The 27,766-nt window shown below is 35.3% G+C and overlaps 2 protein-coding genes across 3 annotated transcripts; one reads left to right on the forward strand and one right to left on the reverse strand.

The window, feature by feature from the left end:
* Positions 1–1,816: 1,816 nt before the first annotated feature.
* LOC120072258 (glycerophosphocholine acyltransferase 1) lies at positions 1,817–5,487 on the forward strand. Of its 2 annotated transcripts, XM_039024685.2 has the most exons (9): positions 1,817–1,897; positions 2,267–2,355; positions 2,451–2,570; positions 2,731–2,788; positions 2,878–2,978; positions 3,566–3,661; positions 3,742–3,835; positions 4,476–4,713; positions 4,810–5,487. In XM_039024685.2, exons 2-9 carry the CDS (start codon positions 2,272–2,274, stop codon positions 5,171–5,173), a joined length of 1,155 nt encoding a protein of 384 aa, XP_038880613.1. In that variant the 5' UTR covers positions 1,817–1,897; positions 2,267–2,271; the 3' UTR covers positions 5,174–5,487. The 2 variants fall into 2 exon arrangements, with proteins under 2 accessions (XP_038880613.1, XP_038880612.1); XM_039024684.2 differs by having other exon boundaries at positions 1,897–2,355.
* A 2,350-nt stretch (positions 5,488–7,837) lies between these two features.
* LOC120070618 (myosin-17-like) lies at positions 7,838–27,284 on the reverse strand. Its single transcript, XM_039022432.2, has 39 exons — positions 26,732–27,284; positions 24,237–24,365; positions 23,804–23,947; positions 23,557–23,702; positions 22,440–22,596; positions 22,253–22,311; positions 21,647–21,806; positions 21,386–21,535; positions 21,173–21,309; positions 20,942–21,088; positions 20,622–20,723; positions 20,491–20,548; positions 20,309–20,410; positions 20,076–20,113; positions 19,842–19,968; positions 19,580–19,750; positions 19,334–19,465; positions 19,094–19,203; positions 18,894–18,954; positions 18,183–18,360; positions 16,889–17,094; positions 16,603–16,722; positions 16,386–16,484; positions 16,046–16,267; positions 15,427–15,566; positions 14,887–15,004; positions 14,748–14,798; positions 14,580–14,660; positions 14,281–14,451; positions 13,991–14,146; positions 13,696–13,902; positions 13,371–13,508; positions 13,216–13,286; positions 13,000–13,099; positions 12,868–12,924; positions 12,732–12,788; positions 12,551–12,631; positions 12,354–12,433; positions 7,838–8,552 (listed from the first exon to the last, which is right to left on the reverse strand). Exons 1-39 carry the CDS (start codon positions 26,732–26,734, stop codon positions 8,429–8,431), a joined length of 4,590 nt encoding a protein of 1,529 aa, XP_038878360.2. The 5' UTR covers positions 26,735–27,284; the 3' UTR covers positions 7,838–8,428.
* Positions 27,285–27,766: the final 482 nt, after the last annotated feature.

Genomic DNA, 27,766 nt, shown 5'->3' on the forward strand with positions numbered 1-27,766 from the left:
ATACGTGGCAGGAAATCAGTGCACGAAAAATTGCAAAACGACATTTGTATCTAAAACTGACACGTATACACAACGCACAATTATTAACGAATCAGGAGGCATGTGCTGCACTTAGTGCTCATTCTGTGAAACATAACATCAAAATTATGTTACTTTTGTTCTTAAATATTTTGTTGGAGACCAAAAAATTAAAAATAAAAAAATAAGAAAAAAAATCTTAAATTTTGGATCAAATTTGTTTTAAATTGTTAGATTTTTTTTAAAGTGTTGATTTTAATCTCGATTTAATCCCTAAATTTTTAAAGATTGAGATTTGAATTTTGCTTCAATTCCATCTTAATCTATACTTTTGATTTTTCATTAAATACTTATTTCAAATTTTGATATTAATGTCTATTAGTTAATTTAAAATAATTAGTTATTTTTTTAAATAGAAAAATAAGCTAACTTATTTATAAATATACCAAAATGTCAATGTCAGTAATAGACGACAACAAAGAAAAAGAAGAAGAAAAGACGACATGCAGAACCAACAAGAAACAGGAGAAGAAGAAGAAGCGGAAGAATAAGAATGCAGAAGAGAAATAAGGGAACGCATAAAAAGTACTTTTTTTTTTCTTTTTTTTTGCAAATCAAGCCGCTTCAAAATGAAGAAGAAAGAAGAAATGTATTATGTTAAAGTGGTAAATTTTTAATTTAACCTTGTCGTACTTTAATTTTCAACTAATATGTCATACTTGAGAGACTATATTAGTAAAATCTTAATTTTATTTTATTTTTTAGTCATCCTATAAAAAAAATAAATATATTCATTTCAGATCTTTCTCATTTCAAATAAAATAATTTATTTAAAACCAATTTTTGAATTTTAAATTTAAAAATTTTAAATCATTTCTTAAACTTTCTCAATCTAAACGGGGGATTAGTCTTAGGACTCGATTTAATATTTATTAAAAATACAGGTTAATGTCCTATTTGGTAACTATTTCGTTTTTTGTTTGGAGTTTTTAAAAATTATGCTTATTTCCTCCTCATCTCTAACGATAATTTGCGGCTTTCTCAAGTGATGGTTAAATTTTTAAGCTAAATTCCAAAAACAAACACAATTTTAAAAGTTTTTTTTTAAATTTTTAATATATGGCTTGATTTTTTAAATCATTGGTAAAAAATAGATAACAAAAGAAGAAATTTGGAGGAAGTAGTGTTTATAGGCTTAATTTCCAAAAAACAAAAACAAAATATATTGGCCTCGTTTGTAATCATTTGGGCTCCGTTTAACCATTTAGTTTTATGTTTTTGTTTTTAAAAATTGAGTCTATTTCATTCACATTTTTTAGAATGATTTGCATCTTTCTTAAGTACAATGATTGAATTGTTAACTAAATTTCAAAAACAAAAACAACCTTTTGAAAACTATTTTTTGTAATTCTCAAAATTTGGTTATTTTTTAAACTATTGGTGAAAAGTAGATAACAAATGAAAAAAATTAGAGGTGCAAGTAGTGTTCATAAACTTAATTTTCAAAAATAAAATTATTATCAAACAAGATCCTGATTTTGGTTTTTGTTTTTGAACATTAAATCTATAGACATTACTTCTATCTCTAAGTTTCTTCCTTTATAATCTATGTTTTACTAATGGTTTAAAAAATTAATAAGCCAAATTTCGAAAGCTACTCAAATTTTGAAAATTAAAAGAAATAGTTTTCAAAATTTTATTTTTATTTTTATAATTTGATTAAGAATTTAATCATCGTAGTAAAAGAAAAGATATAGATCATTATAAAAAATAAAAAAATATGCTTAGTTTTTAAAAATTAAAAAACGAAACGGTGATAACAAAACACCAACTAAATTTTCGGATTTTAGCAAATGTCGGAAGACAGAAGTTCATGATGGTAGGATAAATTTTGTGTAGAACCATCTTGGAGTCCCATGCTTTTGATTTTAATTTTCATGCTTCCAAATTAATTCGTATCTTCTAGAAATGTGGAAAAAGAAATTCACGAGTTCTTTGATTCTGTAACGCAATGTATACATAATCTTTTAAACTTCAACGATCTTAGTTTTTAAGAAAATTACACGAAGAACAAATCTTTGTCAAAGTAGTTTTTCCTATTGGTTTTTGCATCATTTGAAATCTGAAAGCAAAATAGTTTCGACGGCAATCGAGAGCCGACCTTCTTCCTCTTTGCATTCCTTCAAAATTCCGTTCTGTAAATTCATATTTTCGATTCTTTCTTTCTGAAATCCGTGTTGTATGGTAGCAAAAATGGCGCAGAATGAAGATTACGTGGAGGATATTGATGGAGACTCGTATCAACAGGTCAAGCAAACGCTGAGGGACCGAACTAAGGTGTGTTTTGTTTTGTTTTGTTTTGTTTTGATTTCATCCTTTTGTCTTTGCCTCTAGTTTTTGCAATTTGTTGATGCTGTTGATCCGATTCGCAGAAAATGGCGCAAACGAAAGAGATGTTATCGAAACAAGCCGTTCAGACGAAGGAGATTCTATCAAAACAGGCGGTTAAGATCGCTAAGCAGGCCGAAGAACACGAAAGATTCATTAACAAGGTTTGCCTCTTCACTGTAGTGCCGAATCGAGTCGATAGGACTGATTTGATGTTGTTGAATTTCGCTTTACCGCCATCGCGAGAATGATTCATGTCTTATCGTTTCGATTTTGTTGTATTTAGAATCTGAGTTTGCGACGCGTTTTTTTCCACTTATTTAGGTTACGCACCTGCTCGGTGTTCTTGGTTTCGGAGGATTCTGCTTCCTCTTAGGAGCGAGTGAGTTAAATGATCTGAATCAATGGATTGCGATGCTTTTACCTCTTGCAATGAATTGATTTTTCTTTTTTGGCTGTTTTTCTGATCAGGACCTCAGGATATTCCATATGTATATTGTTTATTTTATGTCACCTTTGTTCCTCTTCGGTGGATATACTATCGGTTCAAGAAATGGCACTACTACCTCTTGGTAAGCGTTGCATCTTTTGTTGTTTTTTCATTTCCCTTGCAGTTGCAAACGTTCTTTTCATACAATATGAAATCGTGCTCTAGTTGAGACTTCAGATAATTTTAAGAACCTTGGGTTCCCAGCAAAATTGAAAGAGGTGAATCATTTCGTTGGCTTTCGTACATGTGCCTGATTCAGACAGTTATAACATCCATCCAGAAAATATCGACTTGAAACGTGTAAGGATGGAAGGAGATATTTAAAATTTTGGTACATTAGAAAGTTCAAATGTGATTCGGGTAAACTAATTCTAGGCTTCAGCAGCAGGTTTGGTGGATATATGAGGAAGTAGGCCTCTGTGGTTGGGTCTGTGAATTGGAGTTGGTCAAGTTCAAATCTCTAGTTTATACTGTTTGCTAATAGATATATATCAATTGGAACTCTTCCTTTGGCTTTTTGCTTCTGATGGGAGGTTTCTTTTGATCACACCCCTTTTGATAAGTTTTCAACTTACCTAAAGTACATATGCTTGCTGCTATCATTTTTATTGTATTTCATCAAGAAGCTTTTCATGCTAAGGAGCTTACATATTTACATTCCTGACTCAGGATTTTTGCTATTATGCGAACACGATTTTCATCGTTGACCTTCTTCTGTATCCAAAAAATGAAAAACTTTTCATGATTTGCTTCTCATTTGCAGAGGTTAGTATTGCACTGTTCCGTAATCTGACTGGAAATTTATTTCACTGACCTCCATTTTGACATTCTAACTATTGCTGTAGGGACCATTAGCATGGGCGATCATAGTTTGGCGTTGTAGCTTGGTTTTTAGTTCTTTTGACAAAATAGTTAGTGTTCTTATACATCTAATTCCTGGTGAGTATGTTCTTCTTTTATATTAACATTTCCAGTAAAAGTCGTCTGTAAAGAAAAACTAATTAAAGGGATCCTTTTGATAACTGAAGAAATTCCTTGTGAAATTCCACAGATCCAATGAAAATAATTATGTCGGTCTTCAAAGCTCTCTCCCGTCTGAGTCGTCTATCTTTTTACTCACTCTGACATATGCCCCTGCTTCTCTCAGCATTTGGAAATTTTATTTCTCAATTGATGAGACCAAATGTAATATACGTTCATGATTAATTTCTTGAACTTCAATTTGTGGCAATCCTTCATCTTGCGAGAGAATTATTTCCAGATATTTGAAACATATCTTCACAAGTTATGCAATAATTGAGCCTACTAGGCCTAGGTACTCGATATAGAAGTTATGTTTCCAATGCTGAGAAGGATCCACTTATAGCATGAATGTTTCAATATCAAAATCATCGTCTCGGCTAACAGAGATTATGCTCTGTTTGTAGTTCCATTAACCATTTAATAATTTGGCCCTTGTTAGATAACATTTCTGTTTTTGGTTGAATTAAGATGCTGTACTTGACCCATGAACTGGCACGTTAACATTTCTATTGCCTTATGCTACAACTTAATGATATGCTCGATGTTGCTCTTCCAGGTTTGGTTTTCTTCACCATTCGATGGTGGAACGAGGCCACATTTGAAGCCATGCATCCCGAAGGAACTTCCCGCAGGGCTTCATGGCCCTATGTAGAGGACAAGTCATACTTATGGACCTGGCTTTTTCTAGTTCCCTTGGTTGCTTACACTCTCTGGCAGATTCTTTACTTTCTGATTGTCAACGTGTTGCGTCGTCAGAGGTTCTTACGAGATCCCGAAGTCATGACTTCCTACAGGTTTTCCCTATGTGACTAAAAATCAATTGCAATGGGAGCATAAGCTTTTGTGTTTCTGTTGACTCAAACAAACACTATCTTTTTGTGGTTTCTCAGGGAACTGTCTAAAAGAGCACAGAAAACAAACAATGTATGGTGGAGATTAAGTGGTTTGCTTGGAGATCAGAATCGTCTGTTCATGTACATTTTATTCCAAGGCATATTTACAGTGTTGACGATGGCATTGGCTGTTCCGATCTTCTTGTCCTATAGGTTGCATGTGGTTTTCCAGCTGCTAAAGGTTTCGGCTGCCGTATGGAATGGAGGGAGCTTTTTGTTAGAGGTCATGCCAAGGCAGGTGATTCTGAAGGAGAAGAAGAAAACAGAGACACAGCCACTTCAAGACGATCAAAATCATCTCCCAGTTCCCGCAGACGAAACGGTGACCGATATCAATTCGAGTGAGCCGTTGCAGTCTTAGGAGCCGTTATACGGGTTTTGAGTCTCTCTCCATGTTAGTTGGCTCTAATTATATATAAATATATATCGATTTTGATCCATGACTGTTGTAAGTATTGTATTACAGCTTTCATAATCAACTGCTGTTTCTAGGAGAGAGATCGAGTAGTTGTTTTTCATTTGTGTTTTTCCATCTCATAGACATTGGAAATGGCTGTGAAAATAGATAACTTTAAACATTTTAAGATTTTTGTCCATTCAATTCACTTCACTTGTTTAATCCATACGCATCACAGACTTTGGTAAGGTTTGTGTATGTCAATACCTTTTCATTGATGAGAATATCTTTACTTCATTTTGTGTTTGGGTCATAGTTCTAATTTTCCTTTTCATGGCTCGATGATATTTGAGAATTCAACCTTTTTTTTTATTTATTTAATACTGCAAACTTAACCTTCTTTTTAAGGAAAATTGAGCAAACCGCTTTGATACAGTTATATTCCTAAACTTTTTATTAGGAGTCTTATCCAATTGTTTGAGTTATAAATTTTTTTAAATTCAAATAATCCTTATTAAAAAATAAATTCAATCTAACTCAACCATGAAATATTTAGGTTGAGTTAGATTGGGTTAATCAGGTCATTTATCTAAAGTGCAAAGAAATTATTTTTAAGAGTTGTTGAAGAATAAATTATTCAAAAAATATTCGAATTAAATAAAATTAAAATCAATATATATATATAAATAATTGTGTTATAAGTAATTAAAAAATATATTTTAAAGTTAATAATAAATTTGGGTTGGTTCATATTGATTTGGGTTATATTAGGTTAATCCATAAACTAACCCAACCTGTAAAATTTTCATTTATTTAAATCCAATTCAAGTACTTTTCATTTCATGAATCGCTCTAAAATTATGTAATTTGTTACGATAATACTTGTAAACAGCTTCATGTGCCATTTGTAAAATTGTCTCAACCAATTCATAGAAAAAAAGTTATGTATATATACAACTCATGAACAAGGGTAAATATAAAATTTGAATCAACTATAGGGATTTATTTCAACAATTAATAGATTAAGGATTAACTTATTAAATTAAAAATTCAAAGGTATAATCGTAACAAATTATGAAGCTGAGGAGGTGATTGATCAAACTAAAAAGTTTAAGGGTATGATTGTAACAAAACCCAAAGATCAATGGACGTATCTACAATTTTTCAATTTTTTCAAAAATTACTTTAAAAATACTACTTTTATCCCTATATTTTTTACTTTAGTTCATTTTTTCCTTTAAACTTACAAAATATTCGTTTTGATCTCTGTATTTTCAACTTTTGTTCATTTTGGTATATGAACTTTCAAAAAGTGATTATTTTGATCTCTTAAAAATGAAATGGGAAATGAAAATGAAGGAATAAAAATGGTCACTTATTAAAAGTATAAATACCAAATGAACATTTTGAATTTTGAAAGTATAAGGACCAAAATTAACTGAAGTTGAAGATATTAAGACTAAAATGAACATTTTCAAAGCATAAGTATCAAAATGAATCAAAATAAAAAAATAGATGAATCATAGGAGTATTTTAACTTCATTTTAATTTCTCTAAAAATCATAAGAAATTTAGAAACAGTTAATTAAGTCATGCATATATTTAATTTAGGTTAACCTATTCGTTTGGGAATCAAAGTGCAACCATAATTAGATTACGTTGTAAAAAGAATAGGCTGCAATGATAATAAGATTACCTTTCATGGTGTTTACCAACATTAAATGGGAATAAGAAATACATTGATTATATTTACTTTTTTGTGAAATAGAAATGAAATTTGAATGATTACCAGAATATGTTTTTATATTTCTGATTAGTTTTATGATGTTATATTCATAATTCATTCTTTTTATGCTTATTCATTTTTTTATTTAGTAATTACAATTTATATTTAATAAAATTTAATATTTAAATAAAAAAAGGTAGGATTTTTAAAAAGGAATAGTAACTATTTTTAATTTCGTTAATCTAATTCAAATTTAAAAATCTAAATAATGAATAATATTTTTTTCGTTTTAAAATAATAATAATCTTGCTCTCAATCTAAAACAAGAGCGAGAAGTATTTAAAATGATTTTGGCTACATAGTAAGGGTCGAGCCAGAGCGAGCATGAACAAAAGCAAGATGGAGAGAAAAAACAAGATCAAGCGTAAGCAAGAGTGGAATGGAGAGTTAGAGAGAGAAATTAAACAAAATCCTTAATTATATAAAATCTTAATAACGAATAATATATTCTTTTTTGTTTATTAAAATAATAATAATCTCACTCTACAATCTATGGTAAGAGTTGGAGAAAGAACGAAAGCACGACTGAAGTTGATATGTCTGAGGGATCTTAGACTATGTATGAAGATAGTCATATAATGAAGATGAAGTTCAAACTGAGGGGGTAGAGGTCCAAGAAAATGGTAGAATGTGTAAAAATTATGTTTAGATTCCTTACAATTCACCAAAAGGTAATTAGAGCAATCGAATTGTTGGATTGATGCACCTTAATCACTCCACTAAAATTGTCTTGTAATTAGCACAACCATACAAAAAATGTTTGTTAAATGGAAACAAATTTTTATTCAGCCAAACACCTGAAGATCTTGGCCTAAATAATCTGAATCATAATGTGCAAGTGATTAATATGTAATAATTGCCAGCCTTTTTATTCTTGGTGCCTTAAAAGTACTAAGACATATGAGCAACAAAATCACAAAATACTGTACTAAAAACCCAAAAAAGAAAAAAAAGTACAATGAAGAGATGCTATCGTTCTTGTTCCTACTTCTTCCGGAAAAAATGAAAAATTACATCACACTAAATACAAATTGCTTCCACAATCTAACCCAAAAAAGAGGCCTAAAAAACAGCCATTACACCCAAGGACTAAGGACCTTAGAAAAAAAACCAAATGAATATAAGAAAGACCACTGTAATGGTGATCATTTTCTGGGTTTTCTAGACTCGTGTTTGCTTCCATGGTAGCACATGATCACGCTCGGTGACATGGCTTCTGGACAACAAATACCCTCTCGATGTCGATATAACACGAGGCAAAATAAATTCAACCAAGACAACCATTCGAACTCGGTCGCTAGGTCGACAGAATTTAATATAACTATACACATGGAATGGTGACAAACAATGTACATGCACAGAGTTGACGCGCAGTTTGTCGTGCTAAAGCAGACAAGATTCTCACCCTGATAAACCATGATCAGCATAGGGCATTACTCTGCACGTTGAAGCAAAAACCCGAACCCGGAGTTCTCTCGTATCAGCGATGGAGGATCTATGTCTGTTACATCTACTTGTTTCATTGTTTTGGAAATATCATCCACAGAAAATGGTATACTGCATTAACAAGAAAAAGAACATAAGAATCCGTGTTTATTAAAGCTGATGGCACATTTAAGTGCAATAGTCTTCTAGAGCTTAAGCGCAAGGCGCAAAAAAAAATGTGCAAGCCTTTTTCTAAGACAGTACTGCATAAAATACAGAAAGCATAGTTGAAATAGAGATATGAAGGAAAAAAATGAAAAAGAAAAAAAAAAAAACCAAATATCAGAAATTTTGCATTCAGTAGCTTTTATGTTTTTTAGTTGGTAAGGAAAACACTTATTTTTGTTTTCTTCGAAATATTCAAAAGCCAGCAGGGCCAGGGCTTCACATAATGCGCACACCTAGTGACCTAATGTGCGCCTGCCCTTGATGTCAGACGTGTGCCTAGGTGTGCGCATGGATGAGCTTTTTGGGCTTTTTAAAACAATGATAATAATGGAATTTATCAGACCATACAGATTATGTAACGACCTGGCTCACTAGGACTTAAACTAGGCCGTTACTATAGACATACATGCATACAATTCAAATTGACGTCTCTTGATGACTTAGTAAAACCAAATAAATAGCATAAAATAATTAAATTTATTAAGGCTAAATAACTGAAATTCATTTAGCATGGTACTCTTTAAACCCATAAAACAAAACTCGAAAATTGTTTTTGAAAAAGTTTTAAATACAAATATCAAAACTTCGAGTTCAAACATCAAGACTAGAAATTTTAAAACATAAAATCCTGGAAACATGAGCGGAAGCATGACTTATCCTAGTGGCTCGATCACAGGAACTCCAAAGTTAAGCATGCTTAGCCTGGAGCAATCCTATGTTTGGTGACCTCCTGGGAATTTTCCTAGAATGCATGTAAATGAGGACAAAGTATGCTGAAAGGACTTGTGTCGGTTTATGAGGACAACTTTCACTTCTAGAAGCATTCAAGACACGTAAGGACGACATAGCCAGGTTGCAGGGGATGCAGAGGAATGTCGGGGTCATCAGGTGCCAAATCCGAATTCCGAATCCTGGTCCAAGTCCTGGTCTGAATCCTAGACTTGGGGCCTTACAATTGGTATCAGAGTCCATGTTTTGGGTTCTGAAGACTGACTTACTATGTAAGCCTAGATAGTCCCTGTGGCCCAGTAACGGATTCTTCGTCATCGCCAAGTATGTCTTACAAGTAAGAGATTTCAATATGATATGCATGAGATTTAATTTGATGTAATGCCTTAGTAGACGTGTTTTTTTTGTCAAGGGATCTAGTGAGAGCTGATCTTTAGGTACATTTCAGGTCATGGCACCTAAACTCAGGGTAAAAAGAAAGGTTAGAGGCAGGGTTCAAGACCCCCAAGTGCAGGATCCACAAGTCCAGGACCCTTCCGTGTCGGGAGTACAGAAGGATGGAGCCGATGAAAGTCAAAATATTCCGATAGTTCCAAATCCACCTGGGGCTCAAGTTGACGAGGAGGCAATGGCAACACGAATTGGGGAAGCTGTTACATCATCCTTGATGGAGAGGATGCAAGAATTTATCTGCAACGCAGTGGCAAAGCAAGTAGCTCAAAATCAGACTCAGCAGGAACCGATACCACTGGTACAGGTGCAACCGACTCAATCACAGAATCAGAACGTGCAAGACTTGTCTCTTGAAGCTAAGCACTTGAGGGATTTCAAGAAGTAGTCCCCATACCTTTGATGGGTCGCTAACAGACCCTACAAAGGTAAAGATGTGGATGTCCTCCATTGAGACCATTTTCCACTGTATGAGACCATTTTCCACTGTATGAAATGTCTGGAGGACTAGAAGCTTTAGTGTGCAGTATTTATGTTGACTGATGATGTTGAAATTTGGTGGCAGTAGACCGAGAATTTTATTGACACCAGTGGAGGGTCGGTTACATGGAACCAGTTTAAGGAACAGTTCTACGAGTAGTATTTTTCTATCGACACTAGGTATAATAAGTAGGCGGAGTTCATGAATCTGAAGCAAGGAGTCTTGTCTGTGGCAAAGTACAAACGAGAATTCACCAAGCTGTCTCGTTTTGCTCCCACGTTGGTGGCCACAGAGGAGGATAAGATAGAAAGATTCATCAAAGGTCTGAAGGATGAGCTAAAAGGTCATGTATTAACCCATAAACCCACCATTTATGCAACGGTGTTACATATAACAGCCAAAATAGATTCCACTACAGGAGGGGGAAACGTGAGATCAAAATAAGCAAGATTGTCTTCAGGTCGGAAGAGGATGGCAAATCAGAGGCCTCCAGAGCCTCCACAAAAGAGTCAGAACACAGACAGATCTCCACGGCAATGGGGGCAACAAGGCTCCCAATCTGTAGTTGTTAAAGAGGATAAGTCGGTCTGTTCAACATGTGGTAGACGTCATTGGGGACGATGTCTAGCCAATACTGGGTTTGTTTTCGATGTGGCCAAAGAGGGTACGTGTCGGAGAAGTGCCCCAAGAGGAATGCATCTGATAATAGGAGCCAACCTACAAGCTCGAATTAGGGTGGTTCGAGCCATCAGCAGCAGCAGGGTAGAGTGTATTCCACCACTCGACAGGAGGCTGAGAAGTCCGACGTCGTTGTGACAAGTACGCTCCCAATCATGGGACACCATGCATTGGTTTCGTTTGACTCAGGTTCATCTCACTCGTTCATATCATTAGCATTTGTAAAACATGTCATGTTAGAATTAGAACCCTATGTTCTATCAATTTCTACTCTGTCAGGAGAAAGCATGTTAGTTAAAGAAAAGTTAAAAGGCATGTCAGGTAGAAATAGCAAATCATACGTTAAATATGACCTTGATAGTTCTAAACATGCGTGATTTTGATGTGATATTGGGCACGGATTGGCTAGCGGTAATCATGTCAGTATAGACTGCTCCCACAAGGAGGTGATTTTTAACCCTCCTACGGAAGTCAACTTTAAGTTTAAAGGGGCTGGAACCGTGGTCCTGCCCAAAGTAATTTCAGCTACAAAAGCCAGTAAGTTGCTTAACCAAGGTGTCTGGAGTATCTTGACTAATGTTGTTGACACTAGAGAGGTTGAGGTCTCCTTGTCTTCAGAGCCAGTAGTAAGAGATTACACAAATGTTTTCCCAGGTTTACCACCACATAGAGATAGATTTTGCTATCGAGTTGGAGTCAGACACAGCTCCTATCTCGAAAGCTCCATACAAAATGGCTATAACAAAATTGAAAGAGTTTAAGATTCAATTGCAAGAGTTGTTGGATAAGGGTTTCATGCGTCCGACTCTGTCATTGTGAGGTGAACCAATGTTATTTGTGAAAAAGAAAGATGGTATTAGAGAGGAACCTCCCCCAGTAAGATGTGGTTCAGGGACGAACCAACTGGAAGTTGGTTGGTGTGTAACGACCCGTGTTCGAGAGGGGTACATGAATGAATCGATATCACATCCAAATGAAAGGGATCCTAAGGACATGAAAGTATGGTTAAGAAAGGTTTAAAAGAATTGATAGTTACTACCTATACCAACAAAGTGTACCTTCTTTTTCGGTGGCTTAATCATAGGAACTCCAAAGTTAAGCATGCTTAGCTTGGAGCAATCCTATGTTGGGTGACCTAGGAATTCCTAGGATGCATGTGAATGAGGATAAAGAATGCTAAAAGGACTTGTGTAGTTTGTGAGGAAAACTTTCACTTCTAGAAGCATTCAAGACACGTAAGGACGACATAGCCAGGTCGCGAGAGATGCAGGGGTATGTCGGGGCCATCAGGTGCTGAATCCGGATTCCGAATCCTGGGCCTGGGGCATTACAAATTGAATGTGTAGCAATTTGAATGAACGTTGTACCTAGAGTCATCATCCAACAGGAATGAGCTAATAGCATTGTTGGAGTCTTCAGTCATCAGAATTCGCATACTTGAAATAACCTGCATTACAAAGATGGTTATCAAAATAAGGAGAGTTTGCAGTACAACAATCTGAGAATACCAGAACAGTAATTCAAAAGCTAAGAGAGAACTGACGATTCTATCTAATTAACGTACTTCCGAAGAGACGCTATGCGTGCCATATTTGTCATCCCAGTACATTGTACTGATCCTATATAACTGTTGAATGCTAAGCACCTGAGAAGCAGTTGATAAAAATATGAAAAACATGTAATGACACTAAAGTAAAGGCTGAAATTATTTGCAAAACAAGAGGCAAAGGAAGCAAAGCACTAACAGGACATAGGTCTTTTGTTATCTCATTCAATGTCTTTTTGGGTTTTTGATGTATAACCTGAGAAGGAAAAGAGTCCAAATAAATTAGGCAAAATCATAGATAATTGAAGAATTGAGCTTTATTTAAATAATCTTACAAGGAATCCAACAGCCTGCCTAATGTGCTTTAGTTCATCCCAGGCAGACCCGGCATACTGTACATGAGAAGTTCGTTAGAAAGGGCACTTAAATTATCTCAATGGAATCGACTTCGCTTTCCGATTACTTACCTCCTCAGTTGCTGCAGAGCACCATTGTTCTAATTCAGACAAGCCAGCTTTCACATACTCTCCATTGCTGAACGAACAACACTCGCGCCGCAAAAGAAGGCTGCAAAACAAATTAAATTGACAACTTAAGACTTTTCAAAGTGAAACGGGAAAATTTGACAACTGGCCTGCAAGATATACATTGCAATTACAAAATGTTGAGCTTGATTACATTACCTGTTAAATAGTTGAACATTAATAAATGAGAATATCTGAGTGTAAACTTTGCGGACCAAGAATGGAGGTACCTGCCAAAACCGGGCATAAGATCACGATTCTACTCGCTATAAAGATGATGAATTGTTTGTATAATATGATAACTCAGAACTCACATAGTTTGCTTTCATGATCTTCAAATAATTATTTAAGCTTTTCACAATGCTTTGCCAATGTGCAATTAAGGCTTGCTGAGCCATAGCATTTGCTTGGGAGCGTCCTTTCACTAAGCTCGCCCGGGATGTCCTAGGAGCCTACATTGAATAAAGTGTAGCTGATTAGTTCTCACTACTTTAGGAAGAAAGTCTCATCATTGAAGCATAACATCACATTGAAAAACAATGATAATAAATGAAGCTCTGCTTGTTAACATAATGTTATGACAGTAATTTCTTTATCTTTCTATAAACAGTTAGAAGGATGAAAAGATTTGACAACTACCTGAATGCATAATCCAAGTAAGGGCGAAATCTCTTTCTTTAGGTTGTCTCTTATCATTCCATATATTTTCTCCAAAAACGCTGTAAGCTGCTGCTTAAACAACAGTGCTGGATACTTCGCCTCAACCTGCCGAAAATCATCCAATCTACCAAGCCCCCGACCATTAAGAAATGATAGTCCAGCACTTTGTGGAGATGCCCTTAATCCCTATAATGTGCAGTGAGGAAAAGAAAGGTGATTAAGAAGAAATAACAATAAAATATGAAGGCCTGAAAGAATATAGTTAGTGTCATACTTGAGACATCCTTCCAAAAAGAGAAGCTGAACTAGTTCTCCTCCTTTGAGGAGTCAAGCTAGCAGCTCCACTAGCTTTGAGAGTATGTTGGAGAAGCAACAACAACGTGGATGTATTAGATAACCAATAAGTTAATACATCATTGTTATCCTGGACCTTCAGTAGAGTTAAAGCCACAAGTGTCAATAATATGTAGATGACATCATTTATTTACATCACCAGAAAGAAATACTAATGAAAACTGGCAACTCAATATAGCCAGTGTTCCAGAAGCAAACACTGCATCTCACCTCTATGGATGAAGCTATTGTTTGAATGATTCGATCGAATATGCTGGTTCTTTCAACTTCAAACGACCTCCAGTGAAGAAGACATTTATATATGACACAAGCAGCAATGGGTTTGCCTCCAGAAAATCCCAAATCTTGAGATATGCACTTCACTAGCAGATCCTGGTTCTCCTGAACATCATAATACATCACAAGAAACAAACAAATTACTCTCAAACACAAAGGAGAATCAAGTTTGCATAAACCTCCCAGTTTCTATTTTTTCTTCCTTTTTAGTGATGCTAAGATGCCTGTCTTACCTGCTGCTTCTCATTAAGTGATTTCTGTGGTTTTTCCTCTGATTCGGCCTCACGTACATTCAATAATGCAAGAGTTGTATCCTGATACATAGAGTGTATAATTTAAGAAATACAATTTCTATATACCAAAATTGTTCTTTTGTTCCCATACAAATTAATTTTCCTTACCGATGATACTTTGGCCTCTCCATGTGGAATATTTCCATTCTCTGGTGTCCTCTGAAATTTCAACCAAAGATTGGTGGCGTTTCTTAGAAGTAATATTTTATTTAAAAGACCAGAGCATCATATGAATATGACACTATACCTGAATAATCATTGACTTCGGTCTTGCAGATAAAGCTTTTCCTGTTGGTGACATCGTCAAGGCTTGTTGACGAAGTACCTGGTTCTCTGATTCTGAATTTGAAAGCTTCTCTTCAAGCCTAATGCAGAGAATAAAGTTTCGTTTATCGACATTAAAGCATGTAACCAGTCTTAGAGAACTTTCAAACGAGCAAGGAACTAGCATTTTTCGAACAATTGACATGCATGAAAGAAAATGGAAGGAAAAGATAATTGTTTGGGAAACAATTAGACACGAGGGAATCATTGCGGGAAAAAAAAAAAAGAAAAGAAAAGAAGCCTGAACCAAAATTACTAAAGATTGGTATAATTTTGAACGGTGTGATAAAAACTTGTCAGAAGATCAAATAAATTCAAGAGAAGAAATCACAAAACTGAACTTGACACTACCGGCGAAAGGAATAGGTCGAGCCAAACATATTAAAGTAGCACAATACCTTGTAGAAATTCAATTTGATGAAAAACAAACAATAGACGAAAAGATTTGATCACTCTTACGAACCTCTGCACCGACTCCTGAAGTTGATCCACCTTCTGGTCTGCATCTTGAAGTCTTTTAGTCAGCTCCACATTTTTGGCTTCAGCTTCTGTACAAGCTTTTCTAGCTTCTTCAGCTGACGATTTTTCTGCCAGCAGCGAAGCCTGTAAATCTCTGGGGTTAGATTATCCTCAAGATTTGAGAAAAAAATGTTAAAAGCTTTACCATTGAAAAAGAATTAGCGATCATAAAGAACTGTGACAAATACAGAGAAATTCACCAACGACCAATAACCAACCCTAGACCCTCTGATCCCCTCTTATCACCAATAAATAAATTTTCTAAACCAGGACAATCATTACTTGTTGGCTTCAAATCTATTAGAGTGGCCAATTTCACAACTCAAATTCATTTCGATTTTCCTCTAGCGATCAAGAATAGTTAGAGCTATTTTGTGGAATTGTGGGTGGCCACCATACTTAGAAGGGAATGAAAAGGTATTTCATACAGATTATTCTCCAATATTTTGGTCTTATTATTCCTGTCAACATGCATTATATAGACTTGCAACTCGCCTAATATGTATATAGTGATGAATTGTTCCCAAACAAATAGTACAATTGGCAAAATGGTTGAAACCTACCTTCAAACTCTCCACCTCAGCCATTAATGAATTGATTTTTTCAGTATCCTCAACAAAAACTGGAGTTTCCTTGACAACTGGAGGTGCTTCTTCAATAGCTTTCCGAGCAGCCTCTCGCTCTTTGATAACTTGAGCATTTGCTTCTTCAACTTGTAATTGCATACTGTGTAAAGCATCTTGTAATTTGGCAATTTCTTGGGCTTTCTCCTCTTCCAGATCAGTCTACAATTCAGTGGAGAAAAACAAATGTATGAATTGCCGCTGAACAATGTAAAGCATTTTGTTCCCCAACCCAGATCCACACGTCACATTAAACGAAAGAAAGTAATCGAGAAATTACCCTCAGCCGCTTCTCAAGTTGCAAGCGCCATGTAAGTTCTTCGACACGTTTTTCTAATTTGTCTTTTGCTTCTTTGAGAGCACCAGTTTCCCTTGCAGCCTTCATGCATAGAAAACAAAAATGAGTGCCTTAATTTATTCCTCCCACAATTTTCTTTCAATCAACAATTATCCTAAATATAAAATAAACAGAGTCAAAATAAGTGGTGTGTTTGAACCATTTTCAGTTTTCTTAGCTCCTTTCGTGCAACCCTTCGCCTCCAACCACACTGCGTGTACAATGCAGCCTTTTGGAGTCTCGTATAGTAAGAATACGCCATGTGACAACGCAAATGTGCCTGTAAGTCACCCATTAGGAATCAGAATCCGATCAACATCTAGGTACTACAAACTAATTTGATAAACAAAATGTTGTCAAATGAAAATAGTTCTCAATAACAGATCTTCGAAGTTTTAAATTTCATATTTTCATATAACCACTCTAAAACAAACAAGAAACAGCACCTGAATGATAATTGCTGCCTTGGTACGCTTTCTGAATCTGAATTCATCACGAGCCTTCATTGCCCTTAACCCTGTTTGCAATGTGATTGCAGATGAGAGCAAATCTAAGTATGATTTCCTGGCAATATATCGCTTGAAACACTTCTGGATCTTTAAAGCTGCTGCTTCCCGTCGCAACTGCTCAAATAATTTTCGAGCCAAAACACCTGATTGTAAATTGAAACAGACATTAGAACTTTAATAGGAAAAATTGAACTTCATATATCTCAGACCATGAGTTGAGGGAATTAATAAATGATTTTACATTGAGGAAAAAACAACTTTTTCAGATTGAAGAAGGCAACTTCTTTTTGGTGTAGGAAACAAACAAGTATGCATGACCATAATCTTAATGCCTAATGGAACAACTTCTTTATTGAATCTACGCTTCTACTAGCCATCACTTGGAGCAAGTTATCACCTACTTTTCTTAATTATAAACTTAACACCCTTACTAGTCAATGGAGGCGTTTTTTGTAATTGTCTCTTGATATGATCTTCTTTTGTATCCCATTTCAACATATCAATGAATGGTTACCGTTTGCTATCCCGGAAAAAAAATGACTATGTACCCTGCTCTTGAAAGGGGGTTAGAGATTTTTGGACCATCTCCTTCCAGCAAGTCACAGCTATCAAATGGGAAGAAAATATGAAGCAAGATTATTTCATTAAATCTTATTGTTAGCATCCCGTCAAGAAGCATCAAATCAACCCCTTCTCACAAACATCTTCAACATTCCCCTACCGCCGTGCAAAAACTTGGCCACCAAAGAATAACAGTTCTTTATGGAGAAAGTGAGGTTAATCTGAAAGAACTTGACAGAAAAGGAAGGCATCATGAACTAAGCTCAAAGATCAGCCAGATTTTCTCCCAAGAACTTCCTGAAGAAGAGCAATTAACCAACAAATGATTTGGACTCTCGTTGTTCACCCAAAAAAGAACCAATTACATCCCACCATAAACATCTTTAAGACTCCAGACAAACCAATTACATCCCACCATAAACATCTTTAAGACTCCAGACAACCACAATGCACATACTTCCAGGAACACAAGTAACAAGTGGTTAAACAATTTATATAAATGAAAATATGGGATTCCAAGACTGTCATTGGTGTAAGCCACTTAAGTTTCTTCTGTCTCTAAGAACTCACAACAATTTCATGTTCTTGCTATGCTAAAGAATATTTTAAAATTCAAAAAAGACCGAAAAGAAATGAGTATGCGGTATTCTGAGACAGTCCAAGAAAGTACCTCGAGTAAATGATTGCACATGTATAGCAGCTTTCCGTAACGCAACAAACTCCTTGCGTGCAATAAATGTTCTAATTTGCATCTGAATTGTTCTGGCAGCGTTGCTAAGCACCTCTGTTCTCTTTGCATCCAGAGACGCCATCTGCCCAGCCCTCAGGAAGATTTTTGTCTTACCAATCTGCCCAACACAGAGAACAGATAAATTAATCTTGGAGATACTCAAAACCTTAAGAAACTGGAAAGCGCTCAGAAATTTTCAAGTGAAATTTCGAGTCTCAAACAAGCATTACTGTCAAAAGAGTTACTTGGATATCCAACCCCATGAAGGCACATAGGACCTTAGACACTAGACTCAAAGTTTCAGTAAAAGTATGTATGGTTAAACACAATACGAGGATGAGGTTCTCTGTACTGAACATAAACAATCCCTGCTCTGCAGTCACCGAACCAAAACTCATCACAGCTGAAATTATCAGCAAGAGGGATTGATTAATGAAGCAATGATTTGAATAAGCAAAAGAAAATGTGAGTGTTTGTAGTTATCAAAACATCATTCGAACCAACTGCTTCAATCTATCGATCCCATTGGATTTCAAGAAATTAATCTCATAAAAGGTATCAGGGTGTTGGAAACATGAGCTTCAAATCCAACCAAAGAAATGGCCAAGGACCTTCGAAAAAAATACAAGTTTACAGCAATATTGAAATCACCTGATAACCTTTCAAACCCATTTTATCCAGGATCATCTGGCATGCTAACTTGTCATCATAGCTGCACATATGGCAGTAATATAAGACTGTCAGTGCGCAAAGAATACTGAGTTATTTCTCCTCTCTTATTTCAACCCCTCATTTTTCTTTAATTTTGTTAAGAGAGAACTATGTTGCAATAGGGTGGTAAATTAACTTACTTTCCATCCAAAACTTCTGGTGCAAGTACCCCAAAACGTAGGAGGAACTCGTAAAATGTTCTTCTGGTAGGATATCCAGCACAGCTGATCCTAATTGCTTCAAGGACACCCTAAATTGTATAAAATCACCACATAAAATTAACAAAAAGGGCTATGACAAACTATTGATATTTTTTTTAAATAACAAAACCAGATGAAGTATATGTGCACAACAAAGCCAATGTGACATTGTATACTCACACCACAACGTAATTGTTGGATAACATTTGAGTTCTCAAAAATAGCAGGCTTGAGCGCATTATTTGGCTTTACACATCTGATGTAGTGAGGTTCTGTTGAATTTAAGGTCTCCATTAAAGATTGAAGTTGTAACTGCATAATTAAGAATGTGAAAGCATCATTATTTTTGTCAAACCATACCAATCCCACAACATAACATGAATTTCAAGTTAAACAGCAAAATTCGAATAAATACAGAAAGCGTACTTTAAAACGTGAACCAATGGAAGAAAATTTTGAGGATTTTGCTGTTTCCTCTGGTTGCGGAGGAAACAAAGCTCTCGCAAACGAGCATTTTGAAGTTGTCAAGAGGGCCTGATGTTCTGCTACCACATAGTCTTTGTTTTTGTCCAAAAATAGATCTGCCAAATAAGTCACCTGAAGATTTTTTTTTTTTTTTTTTTTTTGAGAGGGGATGCATTTAAGCCTGGAGCATAAGAAACTAAGAAACCAGCTGAATATATCTCACCTCTCCAGCATAATGAGATATTGTAAAACTAGTACGAGATAGCTTAGGCTTAATGAAGCGCTTGTTGTTCTTGAAAGTCTGGTATAACTTCTGAGCAAATGTTTCGTGTGTAGATTTGGGAAACATGCTGAATGGAGCAAAAAAGAGAATGAAACATGAGAATGGAAGGAAGAATCAAAAATATTTTGAGGGAGTAGACAGAAGTTAATACTGATTAAATATTAGCTGGCATACCAGGCCTCATCCAGAAGTGCGATAATTCCTCCTGGTTTCTGTGAATGAAGAACTGTATTTTAATTACTTAAATCTTGTACTTAGAAAATAAAAGAAATGAGTGCTTTATTAAAAATCCCTCGTTCACATCAAAACATGAGTTTGCATAAATATTAAGATCTGACATGCATGATTAAAATATCTGCAAAATGATAAATAATAGTGGGGCAGGTGGGGGAAGAAGAGTTCAACACCTTTTCAATCAGATCCAAGACATCCTGGTTATCAACAAACTCGATATAACTCCAATTGATTTGCTCTTTGGTATATTCCTCCTGCTCCATTTTGAAAACGTGCTGCATATACACAATCAACCAGAACTTCAATCAAGCTAGTACTTAAAAAGTGTCTAGTTTACAGATCCAAGTCAACCAACCTGATTGAAATGTTGCTGCAGTTTTTCATTTGTAAAATTGATGCAGAACTGTTCAAAGCTATTTAAACAAAAACATTAATCAATTGCTAGTAACATATAAGATTACTCAAGAATTCACCAGTGACAATTACCTGTTGAATTTAAAACTCTCAAATCCATAAATATCCAGAACTCCAATCAATGACTTAGAATTTGGGTCTTGCCCAATTGAATTGTTAATCTTCTCCACGAGCCTACAGGAAAGGTTTCAAAAAAGAATGAAGAACGGAATCAAGAAGCATTTAATGCATTCACATGCAGACTTCTGAAATATCCTTCTAGGTTGATAAACCATCTTTATGGATTGAAAAATAGACAGAGATGAAGAAATGAGGGTTCACAGAAAAGCAAATGTGTAAGAGGAAGGAAGGACCTAGAGATCCAAACCCAACCTCGGGACTAGAGAGATTACCAATCAAAGAGTCGTGAATAAATCGTTTTAGCCAAGGCATCCCTACTACCCAAAGCAGCCACAGGATCAAGAGTTCGAGTTATAACCTCTTCTGGAGTTACCATAACACGTTGAATCAGTGCTTCTTCCAAACTCTTTGCATCACACCTAAATTAAACATTTAGAAAATGATAGCTCTTGAAGTATTAATAATGACTAAAACAACTTACGTAGAAGTTTCAGAAAACATACTTAACCAGTTCGGCAGTGGTATTAAGATGGAATCTGGATTTTTCATCCTTAATGACTGAAGAATCAATTTCCTCTCCCTTTGCAAATTCAATATTTCCAAGATGCAAAATTGCAGCTACAACCCTAAAAATTGCCTCCTGAAATGGATTCATTATCAAAATTTTGATGCAACATGAAGCACCACAACACCACAAAAAATTACTGAAAATTAACCTGCTCCTCCTCGCTGATTCCAACTACATCCATAGCCCTTCTGGTTGCAAGATATTCATGGGCATCGTTCACTCCATCCAACTCAAAGCAGTTAGATTGATTTAAGTAGTGGAAGGATTTAGGGTCTGCTAATTTATACTTCTCCCTTTCCTGGATTTTGTCAATGCATTGATTAGAATCAGGTCTATAAGCTCGCATCACTACTAACAACTCAGTCCACTATATGTGAATCATTTACAATTTTAAAGTTGAGAATTTTACCTCAGGAGGAGCTGCACAGAGAAGGTAAAAGCAATGATAATTTCTTTCAGGATCCGAGATCTGACATACTCGAGACCTTTCAAGCAAATAAGTTCGAACAGCTGCCCCAGATATTCTCCCACTCTTATCAAATTGGATCTCAACAAATTTACCAAAGCGACTGCATTTCAAATCACAATTACCAACTCTTCATAAACTTTTTGAGCAAGTAAGTAGTTAGCATTTAAGAACGTTCTGTCCCTTGCACAAGAACATTCAATGACAATGAAGCAGTGAAGACATTGAGTTTCAAGGATTGGATAAAACCAACCACCAATAATCATTGATCACAGAAATGATTATAATTCTGAATTCTCACAGATCGTTAGACATGTGAGAAGTAGACAAATATAATTTCATATATCATAGACCATGCTACAAACCATATGTAAGAACAGAAAAATGAATGATTTCATAGATGTCCCAAAATTTATTTGTCTATCGTCTGTGAAGATAACTATTTCTCGTGATATTTCTATTTGTTTTCTCAGCATGACCACATCTTAACTTTACATTCAACTCAATAGTAGATAATTCAAACATATTCTTCCATGTAGAACCACTCACCTTGAATTATTGTTCCTAACAGTTTTTGCATTTCCAAATGCTTCAAGAACAGGATTGGACTGGGAGGAAATGAAAAGGAATGATCATCACAGGCTTCAGTTATGGGAATGCAAGTAGTTCTCTATAATACATAGTAAATATAAACTTTCGCATACTTAAAATGATAATAAAAAGATCCTTATCATACTTCTAGGACTTGTTGTTCAACAGTTCGCCCTTCCACTCCAGATCGACCTCCAAGGTATGCAAGATACCGCATGAGCATCTTCGTGGTCTCGGTCTTACCAGCACCACTTTCTCCACTAACTAGAATTGAATTGCTTTTTCCTTCATTAATCATTGCCCTGTAATGGACAGAAGAAGCTAGTAAACCCAAAATCGCAGAGAAAACAAATGGCTAACAGCATTTAGCCCCTAAATCAAAATTATCCTGACATCCAAACTCTGACGAAACAATCAAATATGTAACTTAAAAGACCTTGCTAACTTATACCAAGAATTACATTCTATGAATATGATGACGTTTAGGAAATAAAAAAGAACATAAGATGTGTATTTATTAATAATAGCTTTACAAATGAAGAAAAGTTTTTGTCAAAATTCATTCTTCTGGTCATTTTTTCAATCAATCTTAAAGTAGTGCCATGCTTTATAAAGATTAAAGAATGACAGTGTGAAATGACTACAAGGCAGCTGTTAGACCCCCAATTATTAATACATATAAAAGAAGGGGTGGAAGGGGAATTACACCAAGGATCTTAAATGAGAGAGGGAATAACCGTGAAAGGGAATAATCATGGAAAGAGAAAAGGGGAAATAACCGTATGGGAAGAGGGAGGGACTACTGGGGTCCTATAAAACCAAAAGAGGAAGAAGGCAGAAGGAGAGACCTATTTTGAGGAAAAGCTCAAATAGCTTTGGGTATCAGTTATTTTTCTTTCATTTCTTCTTTTCACTCCTCGAATAACTGTGAGGAGCTTGTTATTGTTCTTTTCTATTTCTTGATTGTATCAGTCTTACTGTCCTTTTTTTCATATCAATACAACTATATCAGAGCTTGTGCTCTGTTCTTGTTCTAGTTGTTGTTGGGTTTACTGAGTGCAGGAATCAGATACCTAACAGCAGCATTAGTCTGCCCACTAAAGTAATTTAAGAATACAACTGGACCAAGAAATCATAGGCTGTGCGACAACTAAAGGATACCAAATGTATTGAATTGTTACTTAAGCTACTTTAAAAATATTAAATAAATAAATAAATAATGTCTGTCTGTTATCCCACCTCCCTCTCCCCTCCAAAGATACCTGTATGCCACTTCAGCAACTGCAAAGACATGAGGACTTAGTTCTCCAAATCCAGTTCCTTTGTATTGTTCCATCATGTGAGTATCATAAAGATGAGGTAATCTTTGGAATGGATTTATTGCAATAAGTATATTTCCAGTGTATGTCTGCACGGATGTTAGAGGTATGATATGCAATTAATTTAAATATCTGTTATCTGGATATATTCTTATTGCATGCCCAGGAAGAAAAAATAACAGTTTCCTACATAGATTTCGTTGAGTTCATATCTGGTCGCCAAGTTGCTCAGAACTCCAGGTTCATGCAAGTATGACAGCTTTGTCATGTCATCTACACCTGCAGCAGGTGCTTCAGTATCCTTGGGGAATATCTTTGATATATTGGTAACAACCTGCAATTAATAGTCAAGTATCAGTTCAATGGTACCAGCGTGACTATGATGCCACAAAATCATTTATTGTTTTATCCAGGATATCATCATTTCGAGGAAAAGTAATGGAGAAGAAATCAAATGCACATAAGCAAATGGTCATCTATTCACACTTCACCTAAGATGCCGAAAATGAGAATAACTATTATTCGTTAGAAGTATTGAAACTAAAATTTTGATTTATGGCATGCATCATCTGAAAAGACATGCTGGCATGGATATTAATTCATATGCTGAGTGCTTGACTCACTGTTTTCCCATTGGTAGCCCGGACATGAACTTCCTCGCCATTGATGCGGAAAACTTCACCGTCAATCCAAGCTAGTTTTGGGTCTTCAATCCAGACATGAGAACCTACAATGATGTTAACTGGTCCACTCTATTTACAGAAAATCAGTAAAAGAGGTGTTAGTGTTCCAACAGTAGTAACATGCAATTCAATAAACATATGCAATTGAAAAAACTATTAAACAGAACTTTTAACTTCATCCTAATATAAATCAACAGAATTGTATGGAGAGTGAATCTGAAATAAGATGGATTTCACAAAAAGAATACACATAAAAGGATACTTAATATTAAAAACTGCACTTGATTGTAGAAGACTTTCATTTTCAAGTATGACTTAGAACTCAGATCTTTGTTGATTAAATTTAAAAAAAAAAAAAAAAAAAAAAAAAAAAATAGGAATGATGGGCAGGAGAATTGGAATATAAATGCATAGAAGTCCAAGGCCTTCTTGGCAAACCAATGGTTTGGAGCTATATGGAAGACTGAAATATCTAAGCAAAAGTTGGGTTCCTATCTAGATTCTTGATAGGAGTAGCTGAAACGCCCCTAACTGATTTGAAAACAGATTCCCAGATTTAAAGTTATCTGCATGCAGTGCCATATTTATGCTAAGGATTTAAAAGATGGCAAGGACACTCCTTCCTCAGATTCTAACAAGGATTTTGAAGATAGCAAGGGAACTTCTCATATCCTCAGACTTTTGGCTGCTTCCTTTGGTTGTTTGATGAAAGTTCTTCATGTTCCATATCAAAATGGGGGTATTTAGGAAATAGAAGAAATCTATTTCTTTTTTGACAGTGTACTTTAGAACTCGATGACATAATTGTATAACCTATAGAACATGTCCTATTCAAGTAAGGTCGTGTACTCAGAAAGGTTAAGGATGAGGTTATTCAAGGAGTTTGTTGACTAGCTACTTTACACCATGTTCATCAAGTCTAAAGTTGGAATTTAATGGTCTTCGGTAGTCTATCTCTGTGAGAAATCTGGAGAGGGGAACTCAAGAATTTTTTTTGAATTGGGCGAGAGATTGGTTAGAATTGTGGGATATTGTTCATTTGCCCACTACCATTTAAAGTTCTCTATTTGTAACTATAATGCTTCTTTGATATATACCAATTGAAGGGCTTTTTTTAAGGCTCTCTTGGCTATTTTCTCTTCTTTTCAACTTTTCATTTTTTCAATGCTTCTTATGAATACACACACATGCAATCACACTACATAAGACATAAGGAGTAATGTCTAAGGAATTATTTTCTTTTTAGAAACAATTGCTTTCATTGAGAAAAAAATGAAAGAATACAAGGTCATATAAAAAAACAAGTCCGCAGAAACCCCTCTCAATGTCTAATCATAAGATTAATGATAGATCAGGGCATACAGATGAGGATTATAACAATGAATGGCAACATCACCGGGAAGAACTCTAACAGCAATTGTAGTTGGATGGTAAATGATATTATGGAATTTGATCACATTCCAACTTAACAAAATTAATAGGTTATACAACACAGGTTAGAGTTTCAAGACAATTTGTGACCACTAACAGAGTATTATACCAACATCACTCAAAATTCCTGCAGCTGATAAGAATCAATGCATGCCCCAAGAACTTAACTCTAAAGCAATCACTCAGTACCCCAGAAGGATATTCCATCATTTGACATGAAAATGCTTCAAAGAGGAGAAGACTAAATGATTGTCACAAGTCAACAAAAACACCAACTACCATTTGATTCACTGACATGATAAAAAATCTCCATGCTAGAACTACACCAGTTTTTACAACTTTCCCCCTCATAAGCATCTGTGCAATCATACTTGTCCACTGGTATCTTATTAACTTCAAAATGACTATATTTGAGCACATGCACCTTCTCATAAAAACTAAATGGCAAAATACATAGTCCCTTGTACTTGTTATCCACCAACAAATGCCTAGATAGGGAAACTCCATTTGTACATAAAATCATGAGGGGAAACTACAGCCCAATGTGAAGTACAATATCGAAATATGCACTGAACCAAAAAAAAAAATGGTCGAATTGGCTAACAAACAGGTTGGGCTTGCTTTCATTCTCCAGTTCAGTTTATTTCCAGAGGTATTCCATATTCCAATTCATTCTATTTAATTTAATAAGTTGAACATATAATTACAAATATTCCTATCCATACTTTGGAGGAAGAGAAATGAGACCGGCATGCATTGGCAATATAGTTTGAGCTCAAATTAAAAAAAAAAAAAATGGCGTTCAAACCACATTCGATTGAAAATTCTACCCAATCATAGTACAAATTCAAATTCCAAATTCAACTTAATTCTCGGAACAGCTGAAAATAGCAAGCTATCCACCTCATATACAAAGAAATGAAGTCAAAATGGTCATAGAACCGAATAAATCCATCAAATTACAATGTAAACAAAACAAATATCAAGAATTCCATTGAAGTTACCATGGTGATTGTAAACAGAGATCTTCCGCGTTAACTCATCCAATAAAGAAAAGAGTCAAAAGGAACCAAAGACTCGGCGAGCCAGATCGGAGCAAACAAACAAGTACCCACAAAGCTTCAACAGCTGAAATAGCCAAACACAAAGCCACCAGAGCTGAAGTTCACAAAAGGGTATCAACAAAAACCCCTCAAAAGATCTTCCTCAGCCGCAAACTCGTCCGAGAGAAACGGAACCGAACTCGGAAGAGCTAGATCGGATTGAAACCGTTGATGGGTAAGAAAGAAGAAGACCAAATATTGACAAAGCTTCTTCAAAGCTTCTTCTCCTTCCTTTCTCTCTGTAGAAAAGTAAGACGAGATTGTTTATAAACGAAGGCAAAAAAGGTTGAAGCAGCTTCTCTGGTGAAGAGGGTCTCTCTCTCTCTAAGTTTTCTCTCTCTAAAAGTTAAAAAATTTTGTTCTTTATGATTTTTGGGTATAATTTTTGTTGGGTTTGTGAAATGGTGAGAGCTCAGCTGGCGCTGGTTCAACATTCGTGGCCTCCACATACTGTATGTCTCAATTACTCATAATTATGCTCTTAAACCGACATTAGAGAGCTAATCAAGGACCCTACGGTCTTTGCCTATCTTTTTCCTTTTATTTACGTCATTTGCCATCGCAGTTTTTTTTTTTTTTTTTACTGCCCCATTATTGGCCGTTTTACCTTTTCAAATTACCAATCAGCTTAATTCCTTATCTCCATAATTACTTCTCTAATTAAATTTTCAATCCATACCGATAACTTTATATATATAGCAATTTTGATGCGAGGATGGAAATGTTGGGAATGCCATCAAATTTTATTATTGATTAGATGATAAGGATAAATAAATAGAATTTTTCGCAGAGAAAATCACGATTATTTAAGTGAGATTGATTGACCCAAAAATTTAAGTTAATGGGTGAAGGTAAATTTAATATTATATCAGCTAATACTCTCCTTCACGTATGAACTTGAAATACATTGAAGGCCCAACGAGCGAAAATCAATAT

Source organism: Benincasa hispida, chromosome 2 (assembly GCF_027475165.1).
Source record: "Benincasa hispida cultivar pf3 chromosome 2, pf3_genome.v1.1, whole genome shotgun sequence".
In the NCBI taxonomy this organism is placed as follows: domain Eukaryota; kingdom Viridiplantae; phylum Streptophyta; class Magnoliopsida; order Cucurbitales; family Cucurbitaceae; genus Benincasa; species Benincasa hispida.